Source organism: Grus americana, chromosome 3, assembly GCF_028858705.1.
Source record: "Grus americana isolate bGruAme1 chromosome 3, bGruAme1.mat, whole genome shotgun sequence".
Lineage (NCBI taxonomy): Eukaryota > Metazoa > Chordata > Aves > Gruiformes > Gruidae > Grus > Grus americana.
The window spans coordinates 112,791,132-112,818,008 of NC_072854.1; the positions used below are offsets into that span (position 1 = coordinate 112,791,132).

Below are 26,877 nucleotides of genomic sequence, written 5' to 3' on the forward strand. Positions count from 1 at the left end.
GGGTGGGGGAACAGGAGCAGGGCCCCCTACAGCAGCACTGCCCTGGCATGCCTGCCTCCTGCCCGTGGCTGTGCTGCCCTACAAGAGGGCAGGGAGGAAGATGGTGCCTGTCTCCTGGGCTGTGCTGCCTCAGGAAGGTGGGTGCCCCACAGCTCCCTGCCCCAGGGAGGCAGGTGGAGGGATGTCTGGAGCAGCCTCCCTGGGCAGCACAGGAGGCTGCGCCTGAGCCCTTTCCTGTGGAGGTGTCTGATGTGCGGAGAAGCTCCGGCGGCAACTAGTGGACCTAACGCAGGAAAAGCTAAGGAAGCGCTCAGTGTGTTCGCAAAGATGTAGTCACAGGGCAGCTGAGAGATGGTGGTGGCTGTGTTCCAGGAATGGGTGGCAGAGGGCCCAGGCCATCTCCCCTGCACTGAGGGCTGGCATGTGACCAAGGTCTAGTGCTGCTCGTCCAGCAGCGTGGGGTTGCAGAGGTGCCTGAGCTCCTCAGCCTGTGGGAGGTGGCCAATGCAGGTGCAACAGAGCAGCCTGGAGTGGTATGAGAGCAGTGAAAACCCCACAGCAAGAGAACAGAAGGCACCCTAACTGCAACAAGAGCTTGTTCTTCACATACTGGCAGCACCTCACTGTGGTGAGTGGGAGCATCAATGGCAAGGCTGAGGCCTGACAAGAGCCAGGGTGTGCTGACGGCACATCTGGCTCAGGGAGAGCACCTCAAGCCTGGGCTCCGCCTTTGTGGTCCTTGGCACCTGCAGGTTACCTGTGAGGCCTGGGTGGGCATCTCCTACGCGTTGTCCATCAGCTCCAGCTCCCCTGCTCAACCAGCTGCCTCAGCCACAGGTTGTCTCTCAAAGTGTGCCATGAAACAGTAGAAGCTTTTTGTCATGGCATCCCTTTGCCCAGCACTGAAGCACCAAGCTTACTCTCCTTGCAGGGTGCCAGGCACCAGGAAATGCCTGCAGACCACTTGGGCTCATGGCACTGGGCAGAGTGGTGCTGAACACAGAGGTTCCCCAAGGTGCTCCTTGCTCTGTCCATGACTAGCTGTCACTGGGGCTTCTCTGGGAGAATCACAATCTCTGGGACATCGAGTAGAGACAAGAGGCCCTGGAAATGCTCAGTACCCCATGCCAGTTGCCTCTAGGAGAGCAAACCTCTGTTGGGGAGAAGGCTTCTCTGGGAAGAAAAGGGGCTCACCAGGGAGAGGGTCACAGGCACCCCACTCCCCTTCAAGGATTCCCTTGGGTTCAGGGGTGCTGTGGCCCTGACCTCCCTCTGCCAGGACCCTGCTGCAGACCCAGGGATGGGACACTGCTCACCACCTTGGTCTGGATGACTCCAGTGCATTTTCTTGGCATACCAGCTCCCTTTCCCAGCACCCGGCTCAGCCATCAGTGATGCTGGAGAGCAGTTGCCAGGCGGGCAGACTAGCCACAGGCCTTCGGTCCATCTTGGACCTTCTGCTGGGCTGGCAACAACTGTGGGCCAGGAGCTGGGCGGATGTGTGCCCCGTGGGGGGAATCCCTGCTACCTTCATCATCACCCCCTCCTGAGCGGCCAGGTTTGTTTTAAAGACCCTGGCTTCCTTTTATTGCTTCCCCTCTCAGATTGCAGCCGGCTGCAAGGGCTATTTTTAGCAGCCTGCCTTCTAAAAATAGCCCCGAGCTGTTTGGAGTTGCGTCACGAGAGGTAACTCTCTCCATGCACAGCTTGGCCCCTGTGCCCCAGGAGGGTACAAAAGGAGGCTGGGAGCAGTGGGGTCAGCAGGTTCAGACGCAGCCAGAGGCAAAGGAGGCAGCTGTGTGCCGCCAGCTTCGAGCATCCTAGTGCCGGCACCATGACCATCTTCTGCAGCCACTGCCACAGGCCGCTGCAGGCAGAGATGAGCTGCCTGCCCAGGAGGGGCAAGCAGGCGCCCGCTGCCTCGAAGCCGTTCAGGTGAGCTCCCTACTACCTCCTGCCTACAGGGCTGTGACGGCCCTCCCCTTGCTGGGGAGAGCCCTGGGCCAGTTTGCATAGTGCCCAATGGCCCTTGCAATGGGCTGGCACCAGCTTGGGACAGTGGGGCTGCCAGCCAGTGCACAGGGTGGAAGTGAGGGAGGTTGTAGGGGCAGAGGGATTTCAGGTGGTTGAAGAGTAAAGGCGGATGCAGGACATCCCCGTAGCAGCGGGCAGGGAATGGTGTCCCTCTCCCTTCCTGGGCACATCTCCCCAGATGGCTGGTTTTGCAGATCAACCAAGAGTGCCTCCAAGGCTCGCCGGGACCAGATTAACGTGGAGCTGCAGGCGCTGCGCTCCCTGCTGCCCATCTCCGCACGGGAGAAGGAGCGGCTCTCCTACCTCCACACCATGGCCCTGGTGTGCCTCCAGCTGCGGGGAGCTCAGATGTTCCCTCCAGGTACCCATGGCCCTGCTGCACCCCATGCTAGCTTGGGTCCATATGGGGCACTGCTCCTGCCCCCCAAGACAGCGCTTCACCCTACGCTCCCCCTGCAGACTCGGCTCCTCCTGCAGGACCCGCCCTCGGCACAGAGCTGCTCTCCCTGTTGCCAGGGTTTCTGCTTGTGCTCTTGGCCAACGGCAAGCTGGTCTACATCTCGGAGAATGTGGCTCAGGTCCTGGGCCTCTCTGTGGTAAGGCCTGCCCGCTGCGTGTCTGCAGTCACTGTGCCTGGACCTGTCCTGGTGCCTTTGCTGCATGCAGCATGCTGCCCTGGCAGGTGCTGCTCTGTGGCTCCAGCAGGCTGCATGCTTGCAGTGCCAGTGCGCGGCACACTGGGGCAGGCGCAGTCTACAACGGCAGCCCCCTCTTTATCAGGTGGAGCTGCTCGCCCAGGGGGACACAGTCTTTGACATCCTAGATGGGCAAGCATGTGAGGATGTGCAGAAGAAGCTCCTCCTCGCCCAGGAGGAACCGGGCAGGGGTAAGGGAGTCCTCAGCTGGCATCTCACAGACACTGCTGCCCTGCTCTGGCCGTTTGTGGCTGGGGTCAGAGAGCCGGGGCCGGCCAGCCCTGCTGGGAGAGGAGTGAGGGAGCCCCTGACCAACTCTGGCTGGTTTGTTTCCCTTGCAGAAGTCACATTTGTCAGCGAGATGCGCACGTCCAAGACCTTCCGGCTGCAGTATGGGGGGAATCGGGCTGTGGCAGTGTGTGGCCGCTTCACAGCCTTGCGCTGGTCGGCCTCCGCCACAGCCTTCCTGGCCCTCTGCACGCCAGTCATGCGGTTGCATGCAGACAGCACTGCCAGTTCCCAGGACAACTTATTCCAGAGCACGCATGTCTTAGACATGACCTTTACTGATGTCACGGAGAGGTGAGAGGTGCCTGCTTGCACCAGCTGTACATCTTGGACAGCAAGGATCATTTCCCTTCCCCACACCTGTGTGAGGGATGCAGGCTGGACCCTGTGTGAGCAGTGAGACTCCCCCAGACACTTCCCACACCTCTTCCTTCCCTTGTTTGCAGCTCATTTCTGTACCCCTGTTGTTTTGCTCTCTCCTCCATCATGCAACAGCTGCTCCTTGCTGACACGGTGCAGACTCTGCAAAGCACTCAGTTCCCCCCTTCCTTTGTCTTCCCTAGTGTTACCTACCACCTTGGCTACTACAAGGAGGAACTGATCGGTCAGTCGTGGTACAGCCTCCTGCACCCTGAGGACACTGACCTAGCAGCTGCCCAGCACAGGGCTGTGGGTGAGTGTCAGGCCTGGGAACGTGTGTGTCTGGCTACCCATGGAACCTGGCTGTCTGGGACAACAGAAACAAAATTAATTTAGTTCTGCCTGCTGTGGTTCCCTGCTCTGAAAAGGATGAAGCAGAGAATTGGTTACACACCCCATACACCGTCTGGGAGGTCACAGGGAGCTTCCAAACTTGGGAACATGGGCACCCTACTTTGCCACAGTGCAGAGAGACAAGCCTACTTGAGCCCTGGCTTTTTGTGAGAGCAGGACTGTTACGGACCTGACTCCAATACTTGTGGCTTCTGTCCCACTGGGGCCAGAGCAGCAGACTGACTACAGACCCCAGGAGGGCAGCGTGCAGGGTCCACAAGCAGCATGCCACTCTGTCCTGGCAGCCGTGCCCTACCGTAGGCTAACGCAACCCCTTGCCCGCAGTGCTCGGGGCCGGGACCGCATCGGGGATGGCCGTGCTGCGCGTGCTGCGCAGGGACCGGACCTGGGCCTGGCTCCGCGTGTCGGCGCGGCGGGACGGCGGGGGCCACGTCATCACCTGCACCAGCCACTGCCTCAGGTGAGGGCTCAAACGGGGAGGAGGGCAGAGCGGTGCCGTGCCCCCGGGCCGCCCCTCACTCCCCCGTCTGCTGCAGGGAGGAAGAGGCGGCCTACCTGCGCGCCCGAGAGCACCGCCCCACGCCCCGTAACACGGCGGCGCCGCCGCCCACGCCTGTCGCCGCCCCGCCGCCGGGACGGGAGCTCAGCCTGCTGGCCGCACAGCTCCGCGCCCTGGCCGACAGCCTCTCGCCGCCCGCCGCCGCTCCGGCCTGGCCCGAGGCCGAGGCCTTCCCCCCGGGCCCGCACGACACCGCCCTGACCCGTCTCCTGGGCGACGCGTTGGAGGGGGCGGGAGCCCCTGTCGCGCACGCGCAATACGTGCCCTGCCCGCACCAATAAACGTCACTTCCGCCATCCGCCTGGCTCTGTCTGCACGTGCGCTGCCGCTCTTCTGCACGGCCACTTCCGGTTCCGCGGGGTCTCTCCGCCCTCACCGCGCGGCTTTCCCTTCCGCCTCTGCCGCCGGTTCGCGGCGGGCCCGGGGGGGGGGGGGGAGGGAGGGACGACGGGTGAGGGGCGGCGGGCCCGGGGCGGGCGGACGAGGCTCTGGTGCCGCGCGTTGCGGCTGGGAGCGGGTGGTGATGCGGCCGCGTCAGGAGGGCGCGGGGAGCCGGCCCCAGCGGGCCCAGGCGGCGGGATGGGGGAAAGCCGCCGCGGAGGAGGAGGAAGAGGCGGTGAGGGGGCGGCCGCTGCGCCGAAGCGTGCCGGCGGTCGTGGAGCAGCCCCTTGGGAGACTGAAGGCGGTGGAGAGCGACAGCTCCGGCGACAGCAGCGACGACAGTGATGACAGCGGGGGTCCCCCGGGGGCCGAGGGCAGCGGCGCGGAGGGGGCGGCTGGCGGGAGAGGTAAGGGCCGCCCCGCTCAGGCGGGAGCGTCCTCCGGGAAAGGCAGCGGTCCCCAGCCCGGGGCTTGCCGCTCCTCCTCGGGGGCACTCGGAGGGTCCGGAGGCCGGGCGAGGCGGTGCGGCCTGCGCGGCTTCGGTCCCTGGCGTCCCCCAGACCGCAGCGTATTTCCCGGCGTGGTGGGGGGCGTCACGGCCGCCCATTCGGTGGGGAACGAATTGGCCAACGGCTGGGTCCCTTTCCGTGTTCCAGCTCCATCGTTCTCCTGCTTTCCTCCCCTCACCCACTCTGCTCAGAGTTCGGCGTCCACGGCAGGGTTTCAGTTTGGGCTGTTTGAGAGGTCTCCTGAACAAAAACTTACAGGGACCTCTTTCTCTTCTCCCCAGTCGCTTTCCCTGTGTGTGGAAGACCTCGTGCATCTTCTCGAGGACAGTTGCTCTGTGCAAACTTAGACATGTAGTAGCTTGAAAGGTCCTCAATGGGACGGGTAAACTGGAAAAAACAGGTGGTGTATTGCTGTGGCAACAGCGGTGGTGGTTAGGCTTGGTGTATTGAGGTGGTTGTTCTCATCTGCAGCGGTATGTGCAATGGGGTTTCCTTATCTAAGAATGATCAAGGTGAGAATGAAAACTGTATGAGAAATATGTGAAAGGCCCTCTCATTTGTGAGGGAATGGACATCTGTGTTTAATGCGTGGCATGGCACAGCATGATGTGTTGCAGGTGTGGGAAGCTACTGGTTGTCTTGTGAGAGGCATCTCCTTGCTGTGTTTGTGGGGGGAGGCGCATCTCATCTAGGCTTTCAGGAAGGGGGTTCCAGTGGTGGTTGGGGTGCCTCCCCATCTGTAGCCATTTCGTTTTCCTCTCTTAATGGTGAGCTCTAGCAAAGCTCAGAGAGAATACCACTGACAGTCACCCTTTCCTTCACACAGCCTGATGTGAATGGGAACAGCAGTTTTGCTTTTACCATATGTCAGGGCTCTCTGTTATCTCATTTCTGGAACAGAAGTAGTTATATTAGAGTCCAGCACTAAGTTTGTCTCAGTGGGGAATGACTGGGCAGATATGAGCCATTTCTTAGGCCATCTGTTTTTGCATGCTGGACACTCTGTGATGTACTCAGCTTGTTGTAGAGTTCTCAACAGGTTCAGGTGAGAAAGGCATAAGGTGTCTGTGTCACATGAGTCTGCAGGAGGAAAGGAAACTTGGGGAGCCTGTGCTGGTGAGCAGGAAATGCCCATGTTATCAGCAGGTAACAGTAGTCTAGCAAGAGGTGGAAAGAAGAGGAAGTAATCCACAAAATAATGGAGGAAGGAAAAAAAAATGGCAGAAATGAAGATGAAATGGACCATAGAGGCAGCACAGAAAAGATAAATTATATTCTAGGGGGGAAAAAGGAATGGGGAAAAAAAATTGGGAAATTAGTGTCAAGGAAGAATGCAAGAAACAAGGAAGGGAAGGTAATCCTGTCTTTTAATAGGTATTTTGATGGAGAACCCATCAGCACAGATTTTAAGGATCACGATCTCTCCTGGTGCAGAGGCCGTGGACAGGACCAGCCACTTTGGAGCAGGAAGCCAGCCAAATCTGCTGCCCAGCAGTGAGCTGTGGTCCATTCACTTCTGCCCCAAAATAGGCTTTTTTTTTTTGCTGATATCAAATGATGTTTTTATCAATGTGAGTGGCTAATTCAGTCTCCTACAAATAGATAGTAAGATGTATTTCATGGACTGATACTACTGTGTGAAAAGCACCTTCCCCATTAGGTTTTGGGTGGCCAAGTCTGGTCTGGTATCCTGTACCAGTATTGAAATATTCTATCAGGGGAAGCTCTGCATGCCTTCGCTTTGTCTGATTTATACCAAATCTCTTTTCTAATCCTTTGCAAAATGTTCCATCTTTTTATATGGTGTCTTTATCTCTGTTTTATTGACATCTTGTAAGCCTTTGCTATTTTAAAGGTACTGTTTTGGAATTGCAGCCAAATGGAGTACTGTAGTGCAAGTGGTGGTGTATCCTGGTGTCGGCAGGGATAGAGTTAATTTTGTCGCCAGCAGCTGGTTAGTGCTGTGTTTTGGGTTTAGGATGAGGACAATGTTGATAACACATTGATGTTTTTAGTTGTTGCCAAGCAGTCAAGGACTTTTCAGCTTCTCATACCACCCCACCAGTGACTAGGCTGGGGGTGCGCAGGGAGTTGGGAGGTGACACATCTGGGACAGCTGACCCCCACTGACCAAAGGGATATTCCATACCATATGATGTCATGCTCAGCATATAAGGGGCTGGGGGAAGAGGGATTGGAGGGACATTCAGAGTGATGGCATTTGTCTTCCCAAGTAACTGTCACACATGATGGAGCCCTGCTTACCTGGGGATGGCTGAACACCTGCCTGCTGATGGGAAGCAGTGAATGAATTTCTTGTCTTGCTTTGCTTGTGCACCTGGCTTTTGCTTTACTTATTAAACTGTCTTTACTTCAACCCACGAGTTTTCTCACTTTCACTCTTCTGATTCTCTCCCCCATCCTGCGGGTGGGTGGGGAGTGAGCAAGTGGCTGCATGGTGCTCAGCTGCTGGCTGGGGTTAAACCATGACATGGTGTCTTGTCTGTCTTTGAAACGTCAGAGTAGCTTCTACATCATTCTTCTTTTCCTTTAATACTTTCTTTGTCCTTTTGACTGTCTTTGCTCACAGTCTTTTATTTGTCTGTCTGGTGATGCTTTGAGCATCCAGTGAGACTCAAATATTTCCCTATATAGTGGTTAGTTGTTCTGTACCCCAGTAACTTGTATAATTAGCACAGATTTTTCCTATAATGCAGCAGTCTAAAGCTATCTGCATTGAACTTGAACAGTATGATGGCAGATGTTCTTGGCTAACTCCTAGAATTTATTTGTTTTCTTAAGTCCCTGTGAACCCCAACAGCGTGATTACTTTAAATTGCTGGGCTGCTTGGCACTTAGCTCTTACCTGAAAGTGGGCATGGTTCTTTGTTCTGAAGGTGATTTCATGTTCTGGGCAGGTGGGCATTAAGTGATTGCATAAGAGTGACATGGGGAAAGATGGAGAACCTGAGGGAGATCAGAAAGGGTGACAGTGCCGTCATCCCTAAGAAAATAGGGGATGATGGTGTTTGCGGGAGCCCACACAAGAAAGGATATCAAACTGCAGTAAGGTAAGTGGGAAGGGTGTTTTGGGGAAGCGGTGTAATGAAGTAGTGCTGTATTCACATTTCCTTTGTCCCTTGTGTGGCAAACTGGATATACGATGTTCCCTTCACCCTCCTCAGAGGACTAACAAGTGTTGACAGAGCAGAGTTCCTGGATGTTGCGGTTTAACGCCAGCTGGTAATGGAGCACCACACAGCTGCTTGCTCAACCCCACCCACCCCCAAGGGGATGGAAAGGAGAATGGAAAAAAAAAACCCTCATGGGTTGAGATACAGTTTAATAAGATGACAAAGGAAGAGAATAATAATATATATAAAACCAGTGATGTACAAGTGCAATTGCTCACCACATTGGGACGGGGGGAACAAACAATGCCCAGTCTGTTTCTGAGAAGCGATCCCACCTCCTGGCTAGCTTCCCCAGTTATATATGGAGCATGACGCTATATGGCAGGGAATATCCCTTTGGCCAGTCTGGGTCAGCTGTCCTGGCTGTGCTCTCCCAGCTTCTTGTGCACCTGGCAGGGTTTGAGAAGCTGAAGAGTCCTTGACTTAGTGTAAACACTGCAACTGCCTAGCAACAAGTAAAACCATCAGTGTGTTATCAACATTATTCTCATACTAAATCCAGAACACAACACTATACTGGCTACTAGAAAGAGAATTAACTCTGTCTCAGCCAAAACCAGGACACTGGGTGAGAACAAGTGAAGAGAAAACATTTCTTAAGGCAGCTCTTTGGTATGCTTTTTATGTTTTCTGGATGATATGAGTAAATTCTGAAGCAGAAGGTCTTGGTTATTGCCAAGATGACAGTGACGAGGATGAGGAGTCCTTGCTGTGAGCCAATGTGACTGACCTTGTTGCTTCCTGAATTTGGCAGAGCACGCAGAAACCTTGTGTTGTGGGGCAGTGTATTGGGTTTGCATGGCAAGGTTTGGGGAGTGGGGAGGGGCCTACATGGGTGGCTTCTGTGAGAAGATGCTATGAAGCTTCCCCCATGTCCCATTAGCCTTGGCCAGGGGCTTTATCAGCAATGGTGGTAGTGCCTCTGTGATAATATATTTAAGAAGGGGAATAGAAAACTTCTGCAGAAGAGCAGCTGCAGAGAGGAGTGAGAATATGTGAGAGGAACAGCTCTGTAGACACCAAGGTCAGTGAAGAAGGAGGGGAGGAGGTGCTCCAGGTGAATATCTATTCATTCCCCTGCAGCCCCTGGAGAAGACCATGGTGAGGCAGGCTGTCCCCCTGCAGCCCATGGAGGATGATGGTGGAGCAGATATCCACCTGCAGCCCGTGGAGGACCCCAAGCCAGAGCAGGTGGAGACACCTGAAGGAGGCTGTGACCCCATGGGAAGCCCACACTGGAGCGGGCTCCTGGCTGGACCTGTAGCCCCGTGGAGAGAGGAGCCCATGCTGAAACAGGTTTGCTGGCAGGACTTGTGACCCTATGGAGGACCCATGCTGGAGCAGTCTGTTCCTGAAGGTCTACACCCCGTGGAAGGGACCCAAGCTTGAGCAGTTAGTGAAGAACTGCAGCCCATGGGAAGGACTCATGTTGGAGAAGTTGGTGGAGGACTGTCTCCCGTGGGAGGGACCCCATGCTGGAGCAGGGGAAGAGAGTGAGCAGCAGAGACAATGTGTGATGAACTGACCACAACCCCCATTCCCTGTCCCCCTGTGCCACTCAAGGGGAGGAGGTAGAGAAATGGGGAGTGAAGTTAAGCCTGGGAAGAAGGGAGGGGTGGTGGTGGGTGTTTTAAGGTTTGTTTTTTATTTCTCATTAACCTATCTGCTAACAAATTAAATTAATTTTCCCTGAGTTGAGTCTGTTTTGCCCATGCTGGTAATTGGTGAATGATCTCTCTCTGTCCTTATCTTGACCCATGAGCCTTTTGTTGCATTTTCTCTCCCCTGTCCAGCTGAGGAGGGGAGTGATAGAGTGGCTTTGGGGGGCACCTGGCCTCCAGCCAGGGTCAACCTACCACAGGCAGGATGTGATTGGTTTCGCTAGGCCACAGCTGGGGTGTTTTGTGCCAAATGTGTAGTATTGTAAAGGCTTAGAAAGGCCATGTGCCTGTCACTGCTCAGAGGTGTTGAGCGGGTAAATGCCACCCAGGTGGTGTTACCAAGACTTTCTCCTTCAGAAGGGAGCCAGTGCAAACCCTCCTGTTCCTTCTTGCCCCTACCGTCATCCAGAGAACGGAATGAGCATATCTAAGTGCTGCCTTAAATGTTTTCTGATTGCTGGTTCTGTACACCCAGAGGTGTAAATCCAGAAAGAATCGTTGATATTATTTTTACATTGTGGTTATAAGAAGTGTTTAAGACTACCGTCACTGAGGGATATTGAAGAAACATAGCAACAGAAAATTCCAGAAAAATCTCTTACGCATTCATCAGCACTTTGGGTAGAATTGGTTTTGCTGTTTCTTGTGGTGTTTGTGTTGGTCTTCTAGTCAGCAGTCAGAGGAGAGGAGGAATATTTTATGAAACACAAAATGTAAATAACACTGTGGGGATCTCACAGCAGGGCTAGAATATGAAACTGTGTTTCGGTGTTGTGGGGTTTTGTTCTTCCCCCAGTGAATTGGGCTATGAGCTATTCCTATTGGTAGTGAGATGGTGAAGGTGGAATGTCTGGATTTCGGTAGTTTACAGGCTCTGCCATGGGAATCGTTTTGTTGCAGACTTAGCAGAGCTATGGTGGATGTGCAGTGGGAAAAGACTGTCTCCGAGTCTTAACAGACAGACTGAACAGGCCACATGGTTTTCCTGCACCTTCTGGCTGGTCTCACAGTGTGAGAGATGTGATAATGAAGTTAAAGGTGATGGGACAAGAACAGTCTGTTAAAGTGAGAGTCAGGACTGAGAGGTGACCTCTCAGAATTTGCAATGCAGCCAAAATATAGCCTAGTGCGGAGCTCATACCGCTCTTTGTACCAGGTAAAAACCTTGAACTTGTCTCGTGCGTGCTTCTGAGTGGAGAGAGAAGCAAAGACATGTTGGGGAGAGTGGGAGACTAGACTACTGCTAATGACTGCAGTGATTGAGAGAGAAATCAAAGGCTGAGAGAACTTCCTGCCATGCAGTTGTATAGGGATGGCACCACTGTGCTTGTGTCACTGTCTGAGACATCCCTCTCAGTGGAATTTGGGGGTGGGAAGTGCCTTGAGAAGCTGTTTGGGTCAGGTGTGTCCTGTGTTCTCTTCCAGATCAGTCTCACATGTCTTTTGAGGAACTACTGCGGGTGCAGAGTGATACGAGAGTGTGCAAGCAGGTGACCAGTGGGAAGAAAACTGCAAAACCTACCAAAGCTACAGTGAAGCAGCAGCAAGGCAAGAAAGGGTAACGGTGTTCTTTTGTGATCAGAAAAATGTGCATGTGTTTTCTCTGCACTCCAGAAGTTAGTTATGCTGGGAGCTCCTCACAGTGTTGCCATTGCCTTAGAACTGGTGTAGATCTCCTTTAATGTGCTACACAACAATACCTTTCACTATAGCGTTTCGTTTAGGAATGGTCTGTTGCTGTTTCAGAGCTCTCGGTATCCTATGCTGTTCAAATCCCCAACAGCCACCTGTTACTGAATAGTTAAATTGGCGCTCAGTTCCTTTACACACTCTGTATTAAGGCATTTTTAACCCACAGCATGCTATGCTTCTCTTTTAAGCTGTATGACAGTGCTTTACCTGTGTTCCCTGGGCCCTGAAATACTTACGCTGCTGTTTTCTAAACCCATTCCAGCTTGTGAGCATCTTCTGCCTGGCTCCTGCTGGCTGGAGTTGCAGTGATAGCCAGTTGTTCTGGAATTTCATTCATCCTTCATCTGTGGCTTGTCTTTGATTTTTCCTTTTTCCCCCTCTACAGTACTTACCATCATAAGCTTTTTCCTGTCGTCAGTGGTCTTTACATCTCCAATTTGCATACTCTGTAGTTGCTATTGATGTGGTGACTATAAAATGTATTCAGCACAACAAAAACGATGAGATTTTTTTTACAGTCTCCCACTGGTAACAACTGTTATACCATTAGCCTTTATTTGCAGTAGTTAGCTGGTTTTCAGTCCTCAGAGTCATATCTAAGTAATTTGAACAGGTTTCCTCTGTTACACTGACATTCCCTAGCCTGTTTCTGAATACATGTTTCTTCTGCCATAAACAGTTGATTAGAATAATGTTTCTGCTTTACCTTTTACCCAAGAGTCTGGGAGATTTTGTGTAGTGCAACATTTTCACACAGCGTCTCTATTTCTGCCACACGGTTTGCATAATTCTGTTTTTATTTAATTCCCCTAATCCTTTAAGTGATGCATCATTGTAAATCCCACATGCTGTTTCTCTCATGTTTTTGTTATGGAAGTGAGCTGCTTAAAAGAAAAAAAAAAACCGACTTCAGGGAAATCTCCTGGAACTAAGCTGGCTTCAGCAATGCTGTATAAAGCTGACTCGAGAGCATTGTACAGGGGTGTAGCCACATCGGTGGGCATGAAAATTCTCTGAACACTGCCCTAAGTGGCATGTGGAAAACTTCCTTACGCCTGCAGGGTTATTTATGCTCCTGCCTCAGCGTTACTGCGTTGCTGAATGTGGGTATAATGCCACGTTGTGGGTACTCTCAGTGCGTGGTTCACAGATCATTTCATGTTTCTATTAACTTACCTGATGTACTGACAAATTGCAAGACATGGCATCCAAGTAATATGGGGAGAGTAATTCCCTGTTCTCCCACCTTATGCTGCCCCCTTCATACACCTAAAGCATCAAGCTCTGAAGGCCTGTGTTGCAGGAGAACCTGTTTACTTAATTGGTTGTCACCATGGTCCTGATTCACTGTGAAGCCTCTTTTGGGATATGTACTATAAGCTGTACGGCCCTTGTTCCTGGGGGCTGACCTTTTCTTTACTTGTCTCATGGTATGCTTTCTCACTGAGCCTGGCCGCAGTAGAATTGACTTGTCTTTGTAACTACCAGGTCAGTGCAGAAATTCCCACCTTTGGTCTCACCTTTCAGTGTAAGTATTAGTCAAGAGTGGATGAGTTGGCAGGCCAGGAATAGAAGAGGGTTGTTGCATGATGAATGAAAACATGGAGAGGGAGTGGAATAATTGAGTATGGCGCATTTACTGACGCGAGTGGTGGGTTTTCACTTGATCCTACACGAGTTTTGTGTAGGATTGTTTTAATCACGTTTATAGATCGTTTGGTTGTAGTCGCCCTGTCTGGCTCTTGACTGAGTGGTGTCTCTGTAGGTATTGTGGCGAGGATTGAGTGAGAGAGTCTGCCATTTTGGCACTGTGCAGTCATGTTCTCCTGAGGGTCTGGCTAACCTCCTGACACACTAGCCTGGGCCTCATTCTGTCCTCTGCTCCTCTTAAGTACATTTTTCTCTTTTTTTTTTCAGGCCATTGGAAATGTCTGCCAAGAAGCCTGTACCTTTTCTGCGACAAGTGGTCTCTGTTACAAAGAAGGTGGGTGCTCCCCCTCCCCAGTTCAGGAGCTGACTTCCCTCAATGATGCTGATAGGGCACAGACATGGTAATGGGACTGCTGAAGATGACACAGGCTGTTTCTGGAGGATAGAGGCTGGACTGCTGTCTGGTGAGCACAGGTAGTGCTAGCATGTCTCTGGGGAGAACAAGAGATTGGGTGTAGGAGCAGCTGCTCTCTGTATAACCTGCTCACTGCGTAATGCACAACTTGAGGAGTAACTTGAACATTTGAGACCTAAGTGTTGCTAGAAGATCTAACAGCTGCCACTGATGACAATTGCATTGCAAGCTATGGTCGTTGTTCAGTGCTAATCACAGTGGAAGTTCAAACGTCCATCTCGTTCCTAATCTGAATATAACTGACTTATGATTGCTGGATCACCTTAATACGTTAATTTCCACAGTTAGAGATCTCTCTTTGTCTCTCTCTTTTTGTATGCCGTAACCCAGGTAATCTGTGAGAATCTAGATAGGTTTAAATTCCCATATCCATCACCTTGACAACACATGTTCAGCCAGCTCTTGGTCTGGGAGTTGCAGGTGTTTGGAGGCAGCGCTTATGCTCCTGTTCCTTGAATTGGCTACTTCTGAGTGGTAGACTTGCACATCTGTTGCTTGGTAGATGGGATGCAGCCATGATGATTTTGTGAGGGACTGCCACCTTGATTATTGGACTCAGACTTTGCCAACTGCAGATGTTTTCAATGGTGGGTGCTAGTTAAAAAAATAAAAGGCAAGGTCTGATCCCTGGGAGGAGACTTAGCAGGCTATTAACGGGGTAATCCTGGCCACAGCTCTTACCTCTGCCTTCCCTCCTTTCAGGTTCACAGAGACCCTCGATTTGATGACCTGTCTGGAGAGTATAAGCCTGAAATATTTATGAAGACCTACAGCTTCCTGGACAGCATCAAGAAGCAGGAGAAGGAGGTGATGCTCTGTTCCTGTCCTTGGACAGAAGAATGTTGCTTGGCAGGGGCAGCTTCTGCAAAGGTCTTTCACAGTAGAGGTGGCAAGCAGACAGTCATACAGCTTTCTGCTCTCTTCTTCAGATGATTCAGAAGCAGCTGAAAAAATGCCGGAACATGGAGCAGAAGGAGAAACTCCAGCAGCTTCTGAACCGCATGGTGAGTTCAGTGCAGCATCTCCCCTCTTGTGAGGCAATGCACTAGAAGAGAGGATGCATGACCTTAGGTCTGCCTAGATACTTGTTGACACAGGCCATCCTTTCTGTACAGACACAGCAAGAACAGGCACAGAAAAAACAGCAGAAATTGAGGGAGAGGGAGCTGTCTTTGAAGAGACAACGGAGGGAATTGGCCAAGCAAGGAAAGAAACCCTTCTTCTTAAAGAAATGTAAGTGCTCAGTGTGAACATGATGCAGGAAGACCTAGAGGGGGTCCAGCTGACAGGACTCCAAGCACTGGAAATGAGTAGTCCATAATATCCCATGGAGCTGTGAAGGGATTGTTCTAGCCCTGGTACTCAAGTGACAAGCCAGGAAGGGAGAGGCGAGGAGGGGTCTGTAGAGATGATTTGGGCTTCAGTTTAAAACCTTGCTCCCCTCTTCTCTACAGCCGAGAAGCGGAAATTGGAGCTAGCAGAGAAGTATGCAGAGCTGAAGAGGAGTGGAAAGCTGGAGAGCTTCCTGAACAAGAAGAGGAAGAGGAATGCCATCAAAGACAAGCACCGTCTGCCCTCACAGAAGAACTTGTGACTGCTGGACAGACATACTGTTGTCTAGCACTGGGATTCACTCTGCCCTGGCCAGGCCTGGAAGATGGCCGTCCCTCTTCCCCAGTATCTGCCCGTCACTGTACAGTGATGCTGTTAGGCAGCAGAGCAGAGGCTGAACTGAAGGAAATAGTGCTTTTTGTAGCTGATATGTCTTCTTTACTTGTTATTTACACCATGACTGGGTGGTGACAAGTCTGTCATGCAGATGTACGTGGTGTTGACAGCTGTCTCTGTCCTTGCCTCTGCTAATCTCTTCCTCTAGCCAGGAGAGCATGAGCCCTACCCCACACTGCTGGCTCTGCTCCAGGTCTTATCAAACACCAGCTCAGGTGGGAGGTAGAGTGCCTGTGCAGAGCAGGGCTAGCACTGACTTCAGACCAGGTTGCCCAGGGCTTCTTCAGTTGCATTTGGGAATGTCCAAGGACAGATGCTACCATCTCTCTTGCCCTCTGCTGCTTCAAGTTCTCAACATGGAACTTTTTTTTTCCTCCAGGTTTTAGTCCTGCCTGGTTTTAGTCCATAATCATTGTCTTGTTCTCAGTGAAGTGCCTGGCTCTGTCTTCTCAGTAGCCTTGTCATAGGTCAGGGGAATGGGTGGGAAGGGGTGCTGTTAGGTCTTTCCAAAGCCTTCTGTTTCTGAGGGTGCATAAACCCTGTTCCCTCAGCCTTTCCTTGTGGTGCTTCAGCCTCTGATGACTTTCACATACTCAACTGGAGTCAGCCCAGAGGACCACCATGTCTCTTCTGGGGGTCCAGCCTGGATGCAGTATCTGGATGTAGTCTCAAAGTGCTGAGTAAAGGAGAGAGGTTCACACCCCTCTGTGTGGGCTGCACCCTGGTGATGCAGCCCCCCTTCCTCGCAGCCAGGGTATGCTGCTGGCTGTGCTCAGGTACTGCTGCCTCTCTTCTCGGCTTCTCAAGGTGGTGTCTACAGGTACTTCTAGGAAACTGATTCTGTATGAAATAAAATACCTGTTTTCCTTTATTCCCAGTGTTGGTGCTGTTCAGTAAGTTCAAACACTTTTGACTAAGTTAATACCTGTCTCACAACATTACAGTTGACCACCAGCTCTCTTGTTTCTCCTCACTCCTGACTGCCCACCTCCTGTGGCTGTGCAGGCGAGATGATGTGGCTGTGACTCAGTTGATCCCTGACAGGTCAGAGTGTGTGCTGGGGGAGAGCCTCAGCTCTGCAGGGCAGAGTGCTCCCTGGGCACAGCCCTGCTGTGTGCGGGTGGGCAGCTGGTTTGTGGGCCTGAGGAAAGGCCTTGCAATGAGCAAGAAATGGAATGATTAGCAACTCCATCATGCCTGCCTGAGGGTGTTGCTGAAGCATCTGCCTCCACTGCAGTTCCTGTGGGTGACAGTTTTGCTCTGGTGACAGGTTTTAGTGTAGCTGGGGGAAGGCAGTAAAAATGGGATGTGCCACCTTTGGTAGAGACCACATGGAAATTCTGGGCTGCCTTTAGCCTGCTTGTGGCTTATTGCTTTTTACTGTGCCCAGCTTCTTCCTCCTTGCCTTGTGATGTGGGAGGCAGAGCCTGCTGCATCCTCGTGCCTTCAGAGGAGTTGCCTTGGGAGCAGTGTGGCAGCACCAAAGCCCAAGGCTATCCTGGCCCCTTTGTGGCTTTGGTCTGCTGTTTTATGCTCAATTTTTAATCCAAAGCTGAACCAACCTCCACCTGTACATTAATGCAAGAAGACTGGGGCCTGGACAGACTGGAGGTGGCTGCTCACCCTGGGTCACTGCTGCCAGGGCTTTGCTGAGGGGCCACATGGGAGCACCATTCCTGAGCCCATTTGTCCCTCCCCCAGCTGCTGGTAGGTCCTGCCCTGCAGTGAGCAAACCTGGTGCACTCCCTAAGTGGTCCTGTTTTCCCCTCCTGCCCCTCTGGAGCCAAATGCCTCCTTTGTGCTGACAGCTGTGTGCCTGCCTGCAAGGAGGACATCCTCACTGGGATGTCACCTGCTTCTGTTCACATTAGTGGTGAGGAACAAGTCCACTGGCCTGTCTCTCTCCAGTGGCTCCTGGGCCCAGTATCCTGCAGCAGGGGAAGCCCTGGGGCATTGCCCAGCTCAGCCAGAGTTGTGGTGGCACTGGGTGTTGGGGCAGGTGGCAGTAAGGCAACACCAGCTCCAATAGGAAGACATGCTTCCAACACCTCCACAGAGCTTTCTACTGCCAGGGGAGCTGCTCTTCACCATGGCCTCCAGCCTCAAGGAGTCAGTTGGGTTATTTTCCTTCTGTTTCTAATGCTGTCCTGGCAGTGTGTCTCTGCCGAATCTGCTCTGGTATCCTCCAGGTAGAGTGTGGGGACTGGCTATGGGTGTTCTTGGGGAGGGCAGCTATTGGGCATGGCTGGCACCAGTTGACATAACAGCAACTGGTTGCCCAGGCAGTGGTGACTGACAAAGCTTCCCAGTGACACCCTCAGAACCCACCAGACTCCCACAAGGACCTGCCTCTCCTCTTCCCAACTGCTGGCCAGGAGGAATGGCTTCAGACCCAGGTGCCTGGGATACTCGACCCAGGCCTGGGTGGTCACTGAGTGAGCCCCCACTCTAGATGCGCTCTGCAGCCGCAGCTGGACATCCAGGCACCCATGAGAGCTGGAGGGACCTGCCTGCTGGCAGGGACACAGACATGAAGAGGCTGCAGGGCTCAGGTCTTTTATTGCAAAGGAGATATGAAAAAAGACAGTCACCCCCTCTGCAGCTGGCTGAGAGGCCTGGGCCTCGCTCCCCCAGCATGGGGACCCCAGCTCACATAGTGGGGAGCAGGCTGCTGCCAAGCACTGAGCTGGAGCCAGGGCCAACCACAACAGCGGAGCGGGTGACCTGCAGTGTCCCCGTGCAGCCCCCTGGCCTGAGCCCTGGCTGGCCAGAAGGCAGTGCTGTGTGGGGAGCACTGATGGGGGAGCCTGGTGCAGGGTAGGGTGGCCTGGCCCCAGCCAGACGTGGTGTGTGGCAGGCAAACCTGGCCTCCGCCGCTGCTCTGCCCTGCTGCCTGTCTCATGCAGTGGGGTGCTGAGGTCCCAAACTGCTCTGCGGCCTTATGTAGGCTGCTACAGGGGGCTCTCACCTCAGGGACCGGAGCAGCTTCATCCAGGGAGGGAGGGAGGGAGCAGGGTCATTTCCCTTTGTCCAGGCAGGGAGCTCAACGGCCCGCCTTGGGTTTGCAGGTATGGCCAGACATGGCAGTGCCCATGGCTGTTGCTCCTGCTGGCTTGTCATGTGTTGTCCTGGACCAGCTCCTCTGGGCAGGCAGACTGGTCCCGGGACTTGTGCAGCCCTGGGGAGGGCTGGGCCTGGGTGCTGTGCTGCAGGGCCAGGTCCGGCCCCAGGAGTGCGTGGTGCCGGTGCCGCTGGTACTGCACAAACGTACAGACCTTCAGCCCAATGGCCAGCATGTTCTTGCCCATGAAGATGCTGGAGACCCGTGCGTCCCTGAAGAAGACCATGTTGCTGCCTCGGATGAAGATGGTGGTGATGTTGACAGTGAGCATGCTCAGCATGGGGTACAGCATCATCCGATGCGGCATGATGCCGATTCCTTGCATGCTGATCTCACAGAGGGACACACAAGGGAGGACCAGGAGCAAGATGTAGCAGTAGAAGAACATGATGCCCTCAGCCCAGAGCGGCAGCCCCTTCTTCTGGGGCTCCCACAGGTTGGCCTGGATGTCCAGCACATCCAGCATGTCCACAATAACCCAGAAGAGGCGGTTGCGGAGATCTTCTTTCTTCTTGAATGTCCTGACGTACTCCATGTGCTCTGTGGCCACCAACAACACATAGAGGGCTGGGATGCAGATGGAGAGCAGCAAGGTCAGCGCTTTGCGGGCTATGAGATCCAGGCTTTTCCGGTCAGCTTTATAGTTCTGGTATACAAAGTAGACTTTGATCTCCAGAACGAAGACATACAGGAACCAGAGGATCATAGCGTAGCCCCGCTTAGCTGTCTTTACCTCTGCTCCGACCCAGATGGCCACATAGCGGAGCACCAGCAGGAAGCACACGTCACCCACTGCCACCATGACACAGATGCCCAGCTTCCTGGAGCCTTGGCTCTGCTCCACCAGGTAGGCATCCATGAGGACAAGGCTGGTCATGATGAGCACAGTGGAGAGGCACACATGGGGCTTGCTGACAGGCGGTGGGGGAACCATTCTGTACAGAGAAACAGGCAGGGCTGTCAGGGAGTTGCTGGGATTCCCCACCCCCACCCTTGGGCCCTCTTCTGCCCCGCCTCCCCCCAAACAACAACTGTGGAAGGCTGAAAGAAGGGGGGTGGGGTGGGGGGGGTGTGTGTGTGGGGGATGGGTGTGCGTGCACATGCGTGTATGTGTGTGTGTGTGTTTCATAGACTGTTCTCCCATCCTATGTGCCTGGTTTGTTCCAAACCCACCGACTCCTAGACAAAGTGCTCCTGAGACTCCTGGCCAGGCCATGCTGGTGGCACATGCTGGTGGCACATACTGGCTGAATCCCAGCTCTTGGGCTGCTCGTGGGGATATGGTGGGGCAGGCTGGACAGCCTTCAAGCACTTGGAATGCTACTGCCTCTTCCAATAGCTCATCATTCTGGTTAGTGTCTGCCATTGTGAAGGGTACATGCCTTATTTTCCATGGCATTTCCCAGCCAGTAGCACTGGTTATAGTCTCCCCTCCCCAAGGCACATAAGACCATATCTAAGCTTTTAAGCCAAGCAGGTCCTTAACTGCTATGATCCAGGACCACTCTCTTTTTAGTCTCCTTTACTTTCATGCACAGCATGAGGTGAAGCATTATTTTTTAGCTTGGCTGTCCTGTGGGGTGGGAGGGAAGAAATCAGCCCAATATCTTCAGTTCCCTTCAGCCTCATGCTCCCCAAGAGCTCTGCCTACAGCTGTTTGCCCATGCCCACCCTGCCCCAGCATGATAAACCAAAAGCAAGGAAAGACAGCACCAGCCCACAGCTCCAGGACAGAAGGAGCTCCGCAACAGGCCCTCAATTTCAGCTGGTTGCTCAGCCTTCCCAGCCTTGGGCACAGCAAAGCACAGGCCCCAAAAGCACCCTGCCTGCCTTGGATGGCACCGGGGCTGTCAGGCTCCCTCCCCATGGCCAAGTACAGCTGCGGGCTGCCAGAGACGGAGGAAGGATGGACCCGGGGCCTCGCCGGGCAGGGCTCGACAGCTGCTCTGGAAGGGAGCCAGCCCCCCTGGCTGAAATGGAGGATGAAGCTGGCCTTGCTGATCGCACAGTGCTGCACGATGGCTGCCCGCACAGAGTCCACTCAGCCACACCTGGGCCACGCAGGGACCCTGGGACACCATCCTGGTCACCTGGCAGGCAGCGTGCGGGTGGTACTTGACTGTGGAGCAAACGCTTGGGAGCAGGATGGTGGCTGCGTGGTTAATGGTCACCCCCGCACATCATTGCTCCTGGTGCTGACACTGACTGCACAGGGCCCTGGGCACAAGCTACCCGAACTCCGGCTTTTTGGCCGAGCAAGCATCCTGCACAGTCGTGCATCCCAGGGCCGAAAAGCATCCTGGCACGTTGAGGGAGGCAGTGAAGCCTAAGCCTGCCAGACACAGGTGCTTCTAAGGGAGAGAGATCAGAGGCTGGCTGGCACGGGGAACTGGTGGAATGTGGCACATCTGGAGCGTGCTGCACAGCTGGGGTCTGCCCTGCGTTTCACCCTGCGGCTTCGTCAAACCTTTGGAGGAGCCGGAGACAGCCCCGGGCCCAGCTCAAGGCTGCCCCACCTGACCAACAGGGACCGGGGGCTCCCACGCCCGCCCGGGGGTCAGAGAGCGGCCACCCCGCACGCTGCCTCCCGACACGGCAAAGCGCAACCCACCGCGGACCGCGTCCCCTTGGGGTGCCCAGGGGTGCCGGGGTGTTCCCGGCCCTGCCTGTCCCGGGCACCTGCCCGCGGAGGGGCGCTGGGCCTGGCCGGGGCCCGGGGCGCCCGGGAGGAGAGGAGGAGGCAGGCCCTGCCCGCCGGCCGTGGGAGCCCGACCTAAGAGGGGGGGGCCGGCGCGGCCCGCAGCCCGCCGCTCCCCGCCCGGGCCGCGCTTACCTCGGGCGGCTCCACGGGACGCCGGGTCAGGGCGGCGGCGGCGGCGGCTGCGGGGCCCCGGCGGCGGCCCCGGGCCCGGCGCGGCATCGCCCGGCGCGCCCCGGCGGCGGCTCTGCGGTGGCGGCGGCGGGGCTTAGCCCCTCCCGGCGGGCGGGGACTGCGGCGGCCCCCGCCTGACCAGAGCGCCCGGCACCGCCGGGCACCGCCCGCCGCTCCTTCTTGGTCCGGTCCCCTCTGCCTGTTTTCCCCCGGCAACCCCGGGGGCTCCGCCACTTTTCCCCCCCGCCCGGGCACCTTCCCGCTCCCGCTCCCTTCCCGCCCCCATCAGCTCCCGCCCTTGGGCCACATCTTGCACACCCCCTACACCCCCGCCTCCAGCCAACCTCCTGCCTCACAACCTCCTCCTGCCCCAGCCCCTCTTCCCTGCCCCCCATAGACTCCCCAGGGCCATGGGTGCTCCCTGCCGCAGCCCAGGAGAGGCCTCAGGAAAACCTGGGACACCCGGGAAAGCCTGGGCTGGCAAGGGTCCTGCCTGCTGGCTGCCCACCGGGAGGGACCAGGGCCTCTCCTCGCTGGGGCCTTGCTGGTGGAGCAGGCAGGGGCACTCACGCACCTCTGTGACCTTGCACCCAGTCGTGCTGCTCTGCGGGATCCTGGGGAGCTCCAGCTCCAGGTCAACTGGACATCGACAGAACTGGGCTGGGCATAGCCAGGGGCTTGCATGCAGATAAACCAGGCCAGTGAAGGCAAAAGGTTTCCCTTACCCTGGTGGACATCCCTCTCTGCAAATGCTCTTCTATCAGCCTGAGCAGCTTACTGCATTTAACTCTGAGCTTGTTTCTAATTGATTTAGGTGTTAGCTATACAGGGAAGGTTTTTCAGTGTATTTCCATTCTGACTTTTAAGTGCTTATTGTAAATATATGTATTTTGGAAGATAGGGAGGCGCTCAGATCTCTGGAGATAGGCTAAGATCAAAACCAGGCATAGACCTGAGGGAGAGGACAAGTGCCAGTCACAGTCCAGCTCTGGGGGCCCCAGTACAAGAAAGACACGGAGCTGTTGGAGCGAGTCCAGAGGAGGGCCACGAAGCTGATCGGAGGGCTGGAGCACCTCTCCTGTGAGGACAGGCTGAGAGAGTTCGGGTTGTTCAGCCTGGAGAAGAGAAGGCTCTGGGGAGACCTAAATGTGGCCTTCCAGTACCTAAAGGGGGCCTACAGGAAAGCTGGTGAGGGACTGTTTATCAGGGAGTGCAGTGACAGGAGAAGGGGTAATGGGTTTAAGCTGAAGGAGGGTCGATTTAGATTAGATGTTAGAAAGAAATTCTTTACTGTTAGAGTGGTGAGGCACTGGAACAGGTTGCCCAGAGAAGCTGTGGATGCCCCATCCCTGGAAGTGTTTAAGGCCAGGTTGGATGAGGCTTTGGGCAACGCAGTCTAGTGGAGGGTGTTCCTGTCCGCAGCTGGGGGGGGGGGGGGGGTTGGAACTAGATGATCTTTGAGGTCCGTTCCAACCTAAACCATTCTGTGGTTCTATGATTCTATGATTCCTAGTCCAGAAAAAAACCAGCAATCTCCAGAAGGGCTGAAAGATCAGGGGAACAAGGCAGCCAAAGCAACTTGCTTCCAAAAAGGAAAGGACACCTTGCAACTCAAGCTGTGGAGAGCACTGTGAGGCACGGGAGGGAAAGCTAACAACACAGAAACAAAACCTAGATCTTTCCTGCTGGGCACAGAAGTGCCAGTTCTCACTCAGTATCAGGGCAGTCTCTTGCAGGCTCTAGGGATGAGCAAAGGGTCTCTGTCCACGAAGGCTCCTGGGGGTGTGTGTGTGACCACAGAGGTACCCACGTGACAGAGGTAGGAGGGGGTGCTTAGGGGCAACTACCAAGCAGTGGGGCTAAAGACAAGATGATTCATCCCTGGGCTGGAATCATAAAACCCCTGAGTCTTCACTAGAGGCTAGGACAGGAGGTGACAACATTCGTGTGGGAAGCAGTAAAGAGCTGCTTTAACGAGGCACATAAATATAAGCAACCAGAGCAAGAGCAGATACGTGCTCCTCTAAAATATGATGCTGGAACTAGAGTGCCAGCCTTTGCATGTGGGTGCAGCTGTGATCAGAGACAAAATGGAAGGAAACTGAAGAGGGGCACACCAGGGTTCCCAGGCAGATAGCTGCTCCCTGGCTGCTGCTGGCTCCAGACCTGGCAGGATAAGCATCTTCAGCTTACCCCTGTGCTGCCTAGGACACCTGCACCCCACTGTTATCACTGATGAGTCCCTGTAGGGCAGTGACTGCAGTGCACTCAAAGGCTGTTGGGAGAGAGCTACAGAAATCCATCAGTCACGTCGAACATCCTCAGAGGGGAACTGCAGGAACCGGGGAAGTTTGCCAGCAAGAAACCAGAAGCAGTAGCTGCGATGGGGAAAAGCTGGCAGTGGCTTGGGGACCATGCTGAGAGCTTCAACAGCTCCAAAAGAGCCTCGTGGCACCCAGAGCCTGGCCATACCGCAGAGGGCAAGAGGTGGCTGAAACTGACAGGTACCCTTCAGGAAGGCAATTTTACAAAACCAAACTGGGAAGAGCTTCTGAATGAAGGCTCACAGGGTGCTGAAGGGTACTTTAACATCGCAAAAAGTCCTAACATGACCAAGGTGCTGGAAGGAGACAGCAGAGTGGAGAAGCAAGTGGGTATGCCAAGCAGAAAAACAAAGGAATGAACACAGTCAATCCAGGTAACCATTTGTCAAAATACAGAATGGAGGGGATGGAGTTAAGCAATGGTGACATCCTTTGGGCTGTGGGCTGGGCCTCTGAGAAAATGGTGTCTATTGGAAAACCTTAATTTCAGAGCCACATGCAGCATCATACACCAGATGGAAATGGGTGCTACTACTTCTGCTGGCAGCAACTCAGAGGAGTGAAAGGATCATCACAGAAAACAGCATGACAAGGGGCACTTGGTGCAAAGCTGTGGCAGCACACACACTGGGCCACCTCGACACACCCGGAGGGGAAGGCAGTAGCCGGTAGCGCACGTGGTCCTGGCAGCCTGGGCTCAAAAGGATTTTGAAAATCGAGGCTTGTGGCATTGAGTCTGGACCACATAAATCCTGGAGGGCCTGTGGGGCAGGGCGCCAGCCCAGCCCCTCACACGGTGAGGTACCCGCGTGGCAGAGCCGGGACCAGCAAACCAAGCACCAGTGAAGTGGCACCGTCCCCGGAGGCCGGGCTGGATGGGTGAGGGTGTCAGCCTGCGGGAACGGCTGTTTGTGCCACAGCCACGGGGGGTCAGTGCAGACCTATGCAGCCTGCACTGGACAAAGCCACCCCTGGCTCCTTGTCAGTGCGGGGAATGGCTGTGTATGTGTGTGGTGTGACCGGCAGCATCTGCCTGTCCCACCCAGGCCCTGGGGCCAGAGTCACCTCCCCCCCCCCGAGCATCCTCCATATACCCTCTAGCCCCAGCCATAGTCAGAGCACCCCCAAAACCATTGGGGTGAGCTCCTCTCAGCTCCGCATTGCCCAAGGCACAGCCAAATACACCTGCACTGGGCCTGGTGCCCCTTCCCATCACTCTGGGCTGGGGCTGCAGGCAGCAGGGGTCCGCAGGTTGTGGTCACAAGGGAGAAAACATGGCTTTGCACCACAAAAGGTGCTCCCACAGCTAAAACCAAGGTTGAGAAAAGTGCTGGCCCAAAGGGATCAGGTGCCCTGCATGGGTTTGACCAACACATATGGGGTACACTGTGGCACCTTGTCTGCCAAGGACAAAGATGCCAGCTGCTACAAGGTCTCTAAACAGTGTTGAAGTGCTGGTGGGCATGGCCCATTTGGATAGCAGTGACACACAGGAGAAAAAAGGGAAAAAAAGAGGTTTTCTGGAGACACATTTCAAGCTAGTTGCCTGGACGCTAAAGAGCAAGGGTTCCTTGGCTGCTTTCCCTGATGTGCTCGAAGATCATATCCACGATGAAGCAAATCTTAGCTGGTGCTTGGCACACAGGAAGCTCTCAGCTTAAGAGGAGGGGGGGAAGCCACTGAATGAGATGACGACTATACCATGCTCTGTTTAAGCTGAAAGATAACCAGGCTTTGATACTTACAATGAAAAACACAGGAAAATTTTGACCCCAAAGACAGGGAAAAGCCACTGTGTGTGGAAGAGCACAGTTTTGGGGAGCTCATCCTGTATGCACTAAGTCAATAGGTAGGAAAAAATGAAGAGCAGGCCGTGTAGCCAAGCCCCCAAATAAACAAGGCACATTAAAATAGCCTGAGAACAAATGCATAGATTCATCTGTAGAAAAGCCAGAAGGCCGAAACAAACAAGTGAGCTGCACTAAGGATAGAGGTACTGGAAGGGAACAGGCTGCAGGGAGAGAGCCAGAGAAATCCACCTCAATCACGCTGAACATCCCTCCAGGGGAAATGCAGGAAAAGGAGGAAGCTCATCAGCAAGAAACTGCAAGTGATGGCTGTGACGGGGAAAGGCCGTTTGTGACCTTGGGATCATGCTGAGAGCTTCTACAGCTCTGGAAAAAGCATCACAGATGGTAGAGCATGGCACAGCCACAGAGCAGAGTAGAGGTGGCTGGAAGTGATGAGCATCCTCCAGGAAGGCAGGGGAGAAGCAGCCCTCCCAGGCCAGAGAGGTGGCCTGGGAGAACTGCAGGACTGCCAGCCCTTGGGGCCTGCCTGGGAGGCTACGTTCAGGGGCTGTCACTTCACCAGGCTGCCTTGGGCTGAGCAGGTAAGCGCCTCTGGCCTCCTGGAAGTGAGAGGGCATCCCCAAAAGCCTGGAGCTATTAAAGTACCACACAAATAGTTGGGAACAATGACTAAGACTGGAGGGCAAATGGATGAAAGCAAACAGCTGGGGAGGAACTGCAATGGGTTTTCTAGGGACAAATCAAGCCCCCAGATCTAGCAGGGTCCTCTGGAGCAGTCAGCTGCTTTTGGGGAAAGGCAGTGATGATACACAGCTGAGATCAAGCTATGATGGGTAGAAATGCTGAGATAAGGCCAGGCCAGCATGACCATCATACGACTATCTCCTGCTGCAAAACAAGGTTTTCACATTCATCTGCAGAATGCTATGAAAATGCAGCTCATCCTTGATCCAGTTAGACTTCCACAAAAGGCTCTGCTAAGATCCCTTAGAAAATGCTCTTAGAAATCCAAGGCTGTCAAGGATGAAAGGAAAGGTCCTCTCATGCTTTAACAACTTGCTTAAAGGAAGGAAAAACACATCAAAGCAGCAAACAAGCTGTTTTGCAAG

General features: G+C 54.2%; 3 protein-coding genes across 3 annotated transcripts; 2 read left to right on the forward strand and 1 right to left on the reverse strand.

Moving 5' to 3' along the window:
* Positions 1 to 27: 27 nt before the first annotated feature.
* LOC129204589 (neuronal PAS domain-containing protein 4-like) lies at positions 28 to 4,631 on the forward strand. Its single transcript, XM_054820815.1, has 9 exons — positions 28 to 1,558; positions 1,707 to 1,935; positions 2,229 to 2,395; positions 2,494 to 2,630; positions 2,815 to 2,920; positions 3,071 to 3,311; positions 3,581 to 3,690; positions 4,116 to 4,251; positions 4,328 to 4,631. Exons 1-9 carry the CDS (start codon positions 1,498 to 1,500, stop codon positions 4,629 to 4,631), a joined length of 1,491 nt encoding a protein of 496 aa, XP_054676790.1. The 5' UTR covers positions 28 to 1,497.
* A 168-nt stretch (positions 4,632 to 4,799) lies between these two features.
* Positions 4,800 to 16,511, forward strand: RRP36 (ribosomal RNA processing 36). The gene is made up of 7 exons (XM_054822939.1): positions 4,800 to 5,138; positions 11,521 to 11,653; positions 13,705 to 13,771; positions 14,615 to 14,719; positions 14,842 to 14,916; positions 15,028 to 15,145; positions 15,367 to 16,511. The coding sequence occupies exons 1-7, from the start codon at positions 4,874 to 4,876 to the stop codon at positions 15,504 to 15,506; spliced, it is 903 nt and encodes a 300-aa protein (XP_054678914.1). The 5' UTR covers positions 4,800 to 4,873; the 3' UTR covers positions 15,507 to 16,511.
* Positions 16,512 to 18,250: 1,739 nt separating this feature from the next.
* Positions 18,251 to 21,732, reverse strand: LOC129204738 (transmembrane protein 121-like). The gene is made up of 2 exons (XM_054821240.1): positions 21,595 to 21,732; positions 18,251 to 19,696 (listed from the first exon to the last, which is right to left on the reverse strand). The coding sequence occupies exon 2, from the start codon at positions 19,693 to 19,695 to the stop codon at positions 18,757 to 18,759; it is 939 nt and encodes a 312-aa protein (XP_054677215.1). The 5' UTR covers position 19,696; positions 21,595 to 21,732; the 3' UTR covers positions 18,251 to 18,756.
* Positions 21,733 to 26,877: the final 5,145 nt, after the last annotated feature.

Bases quoted from the DNA above. Each gene is read 5' to 3' on its own strand.
- LOC129204589 (XM_054820815.1), top strand. From the start codon at position 1,498: ATGTGTGCCCCGTGGGGGGAATCCCTGCTACCTTCATCATCACCCCCT. The intron at 2,396-2,493 runs GTACCCATGGCC...CTCCCCCTGCAG, and splicing joins AGCTCAGATGTTCCCTCCAG to ACTCGGCTCCTCCTGCAGGA. The intron at 2,921-3,070 runs GTAAGGGAGTCC...TTTCCCTTGCAG, and splicing joins CCAGGAGGAACCGGGCAGGG to AAGTCACATTTGTCAGCGAG.
- RRP36 (XM_054822939.1), top strand. From the start codon at position 4,874: ATGCGGCCGCGTCAGGAGGGCGCGGGGAGCCGGCCCCAGCGGGCCCAG. The intron at 13,772-14,614 runs GTGGGTGCTCCC...CCCTCCTTTCAG, and splicing joins TGGTCTCTGTTACAAAGAAG to GTTCACAGAGACCCTCGATT. The intron at 15,146-15,366 runs GTAAGTGCTCAG...TCTTCTCTACAG, and splicing joins ACCCTTCTTCTTAAAGAAAT to CCGAGAAGCGGAAATTGGAG.
- LOC129204738 (XM_054821240.1), bottom strand. From the start codon at position 19,695: ATGGTTCCCCCACCGCCTGTCAGCAAGCCCCATGTGTGCCTCTCCACT.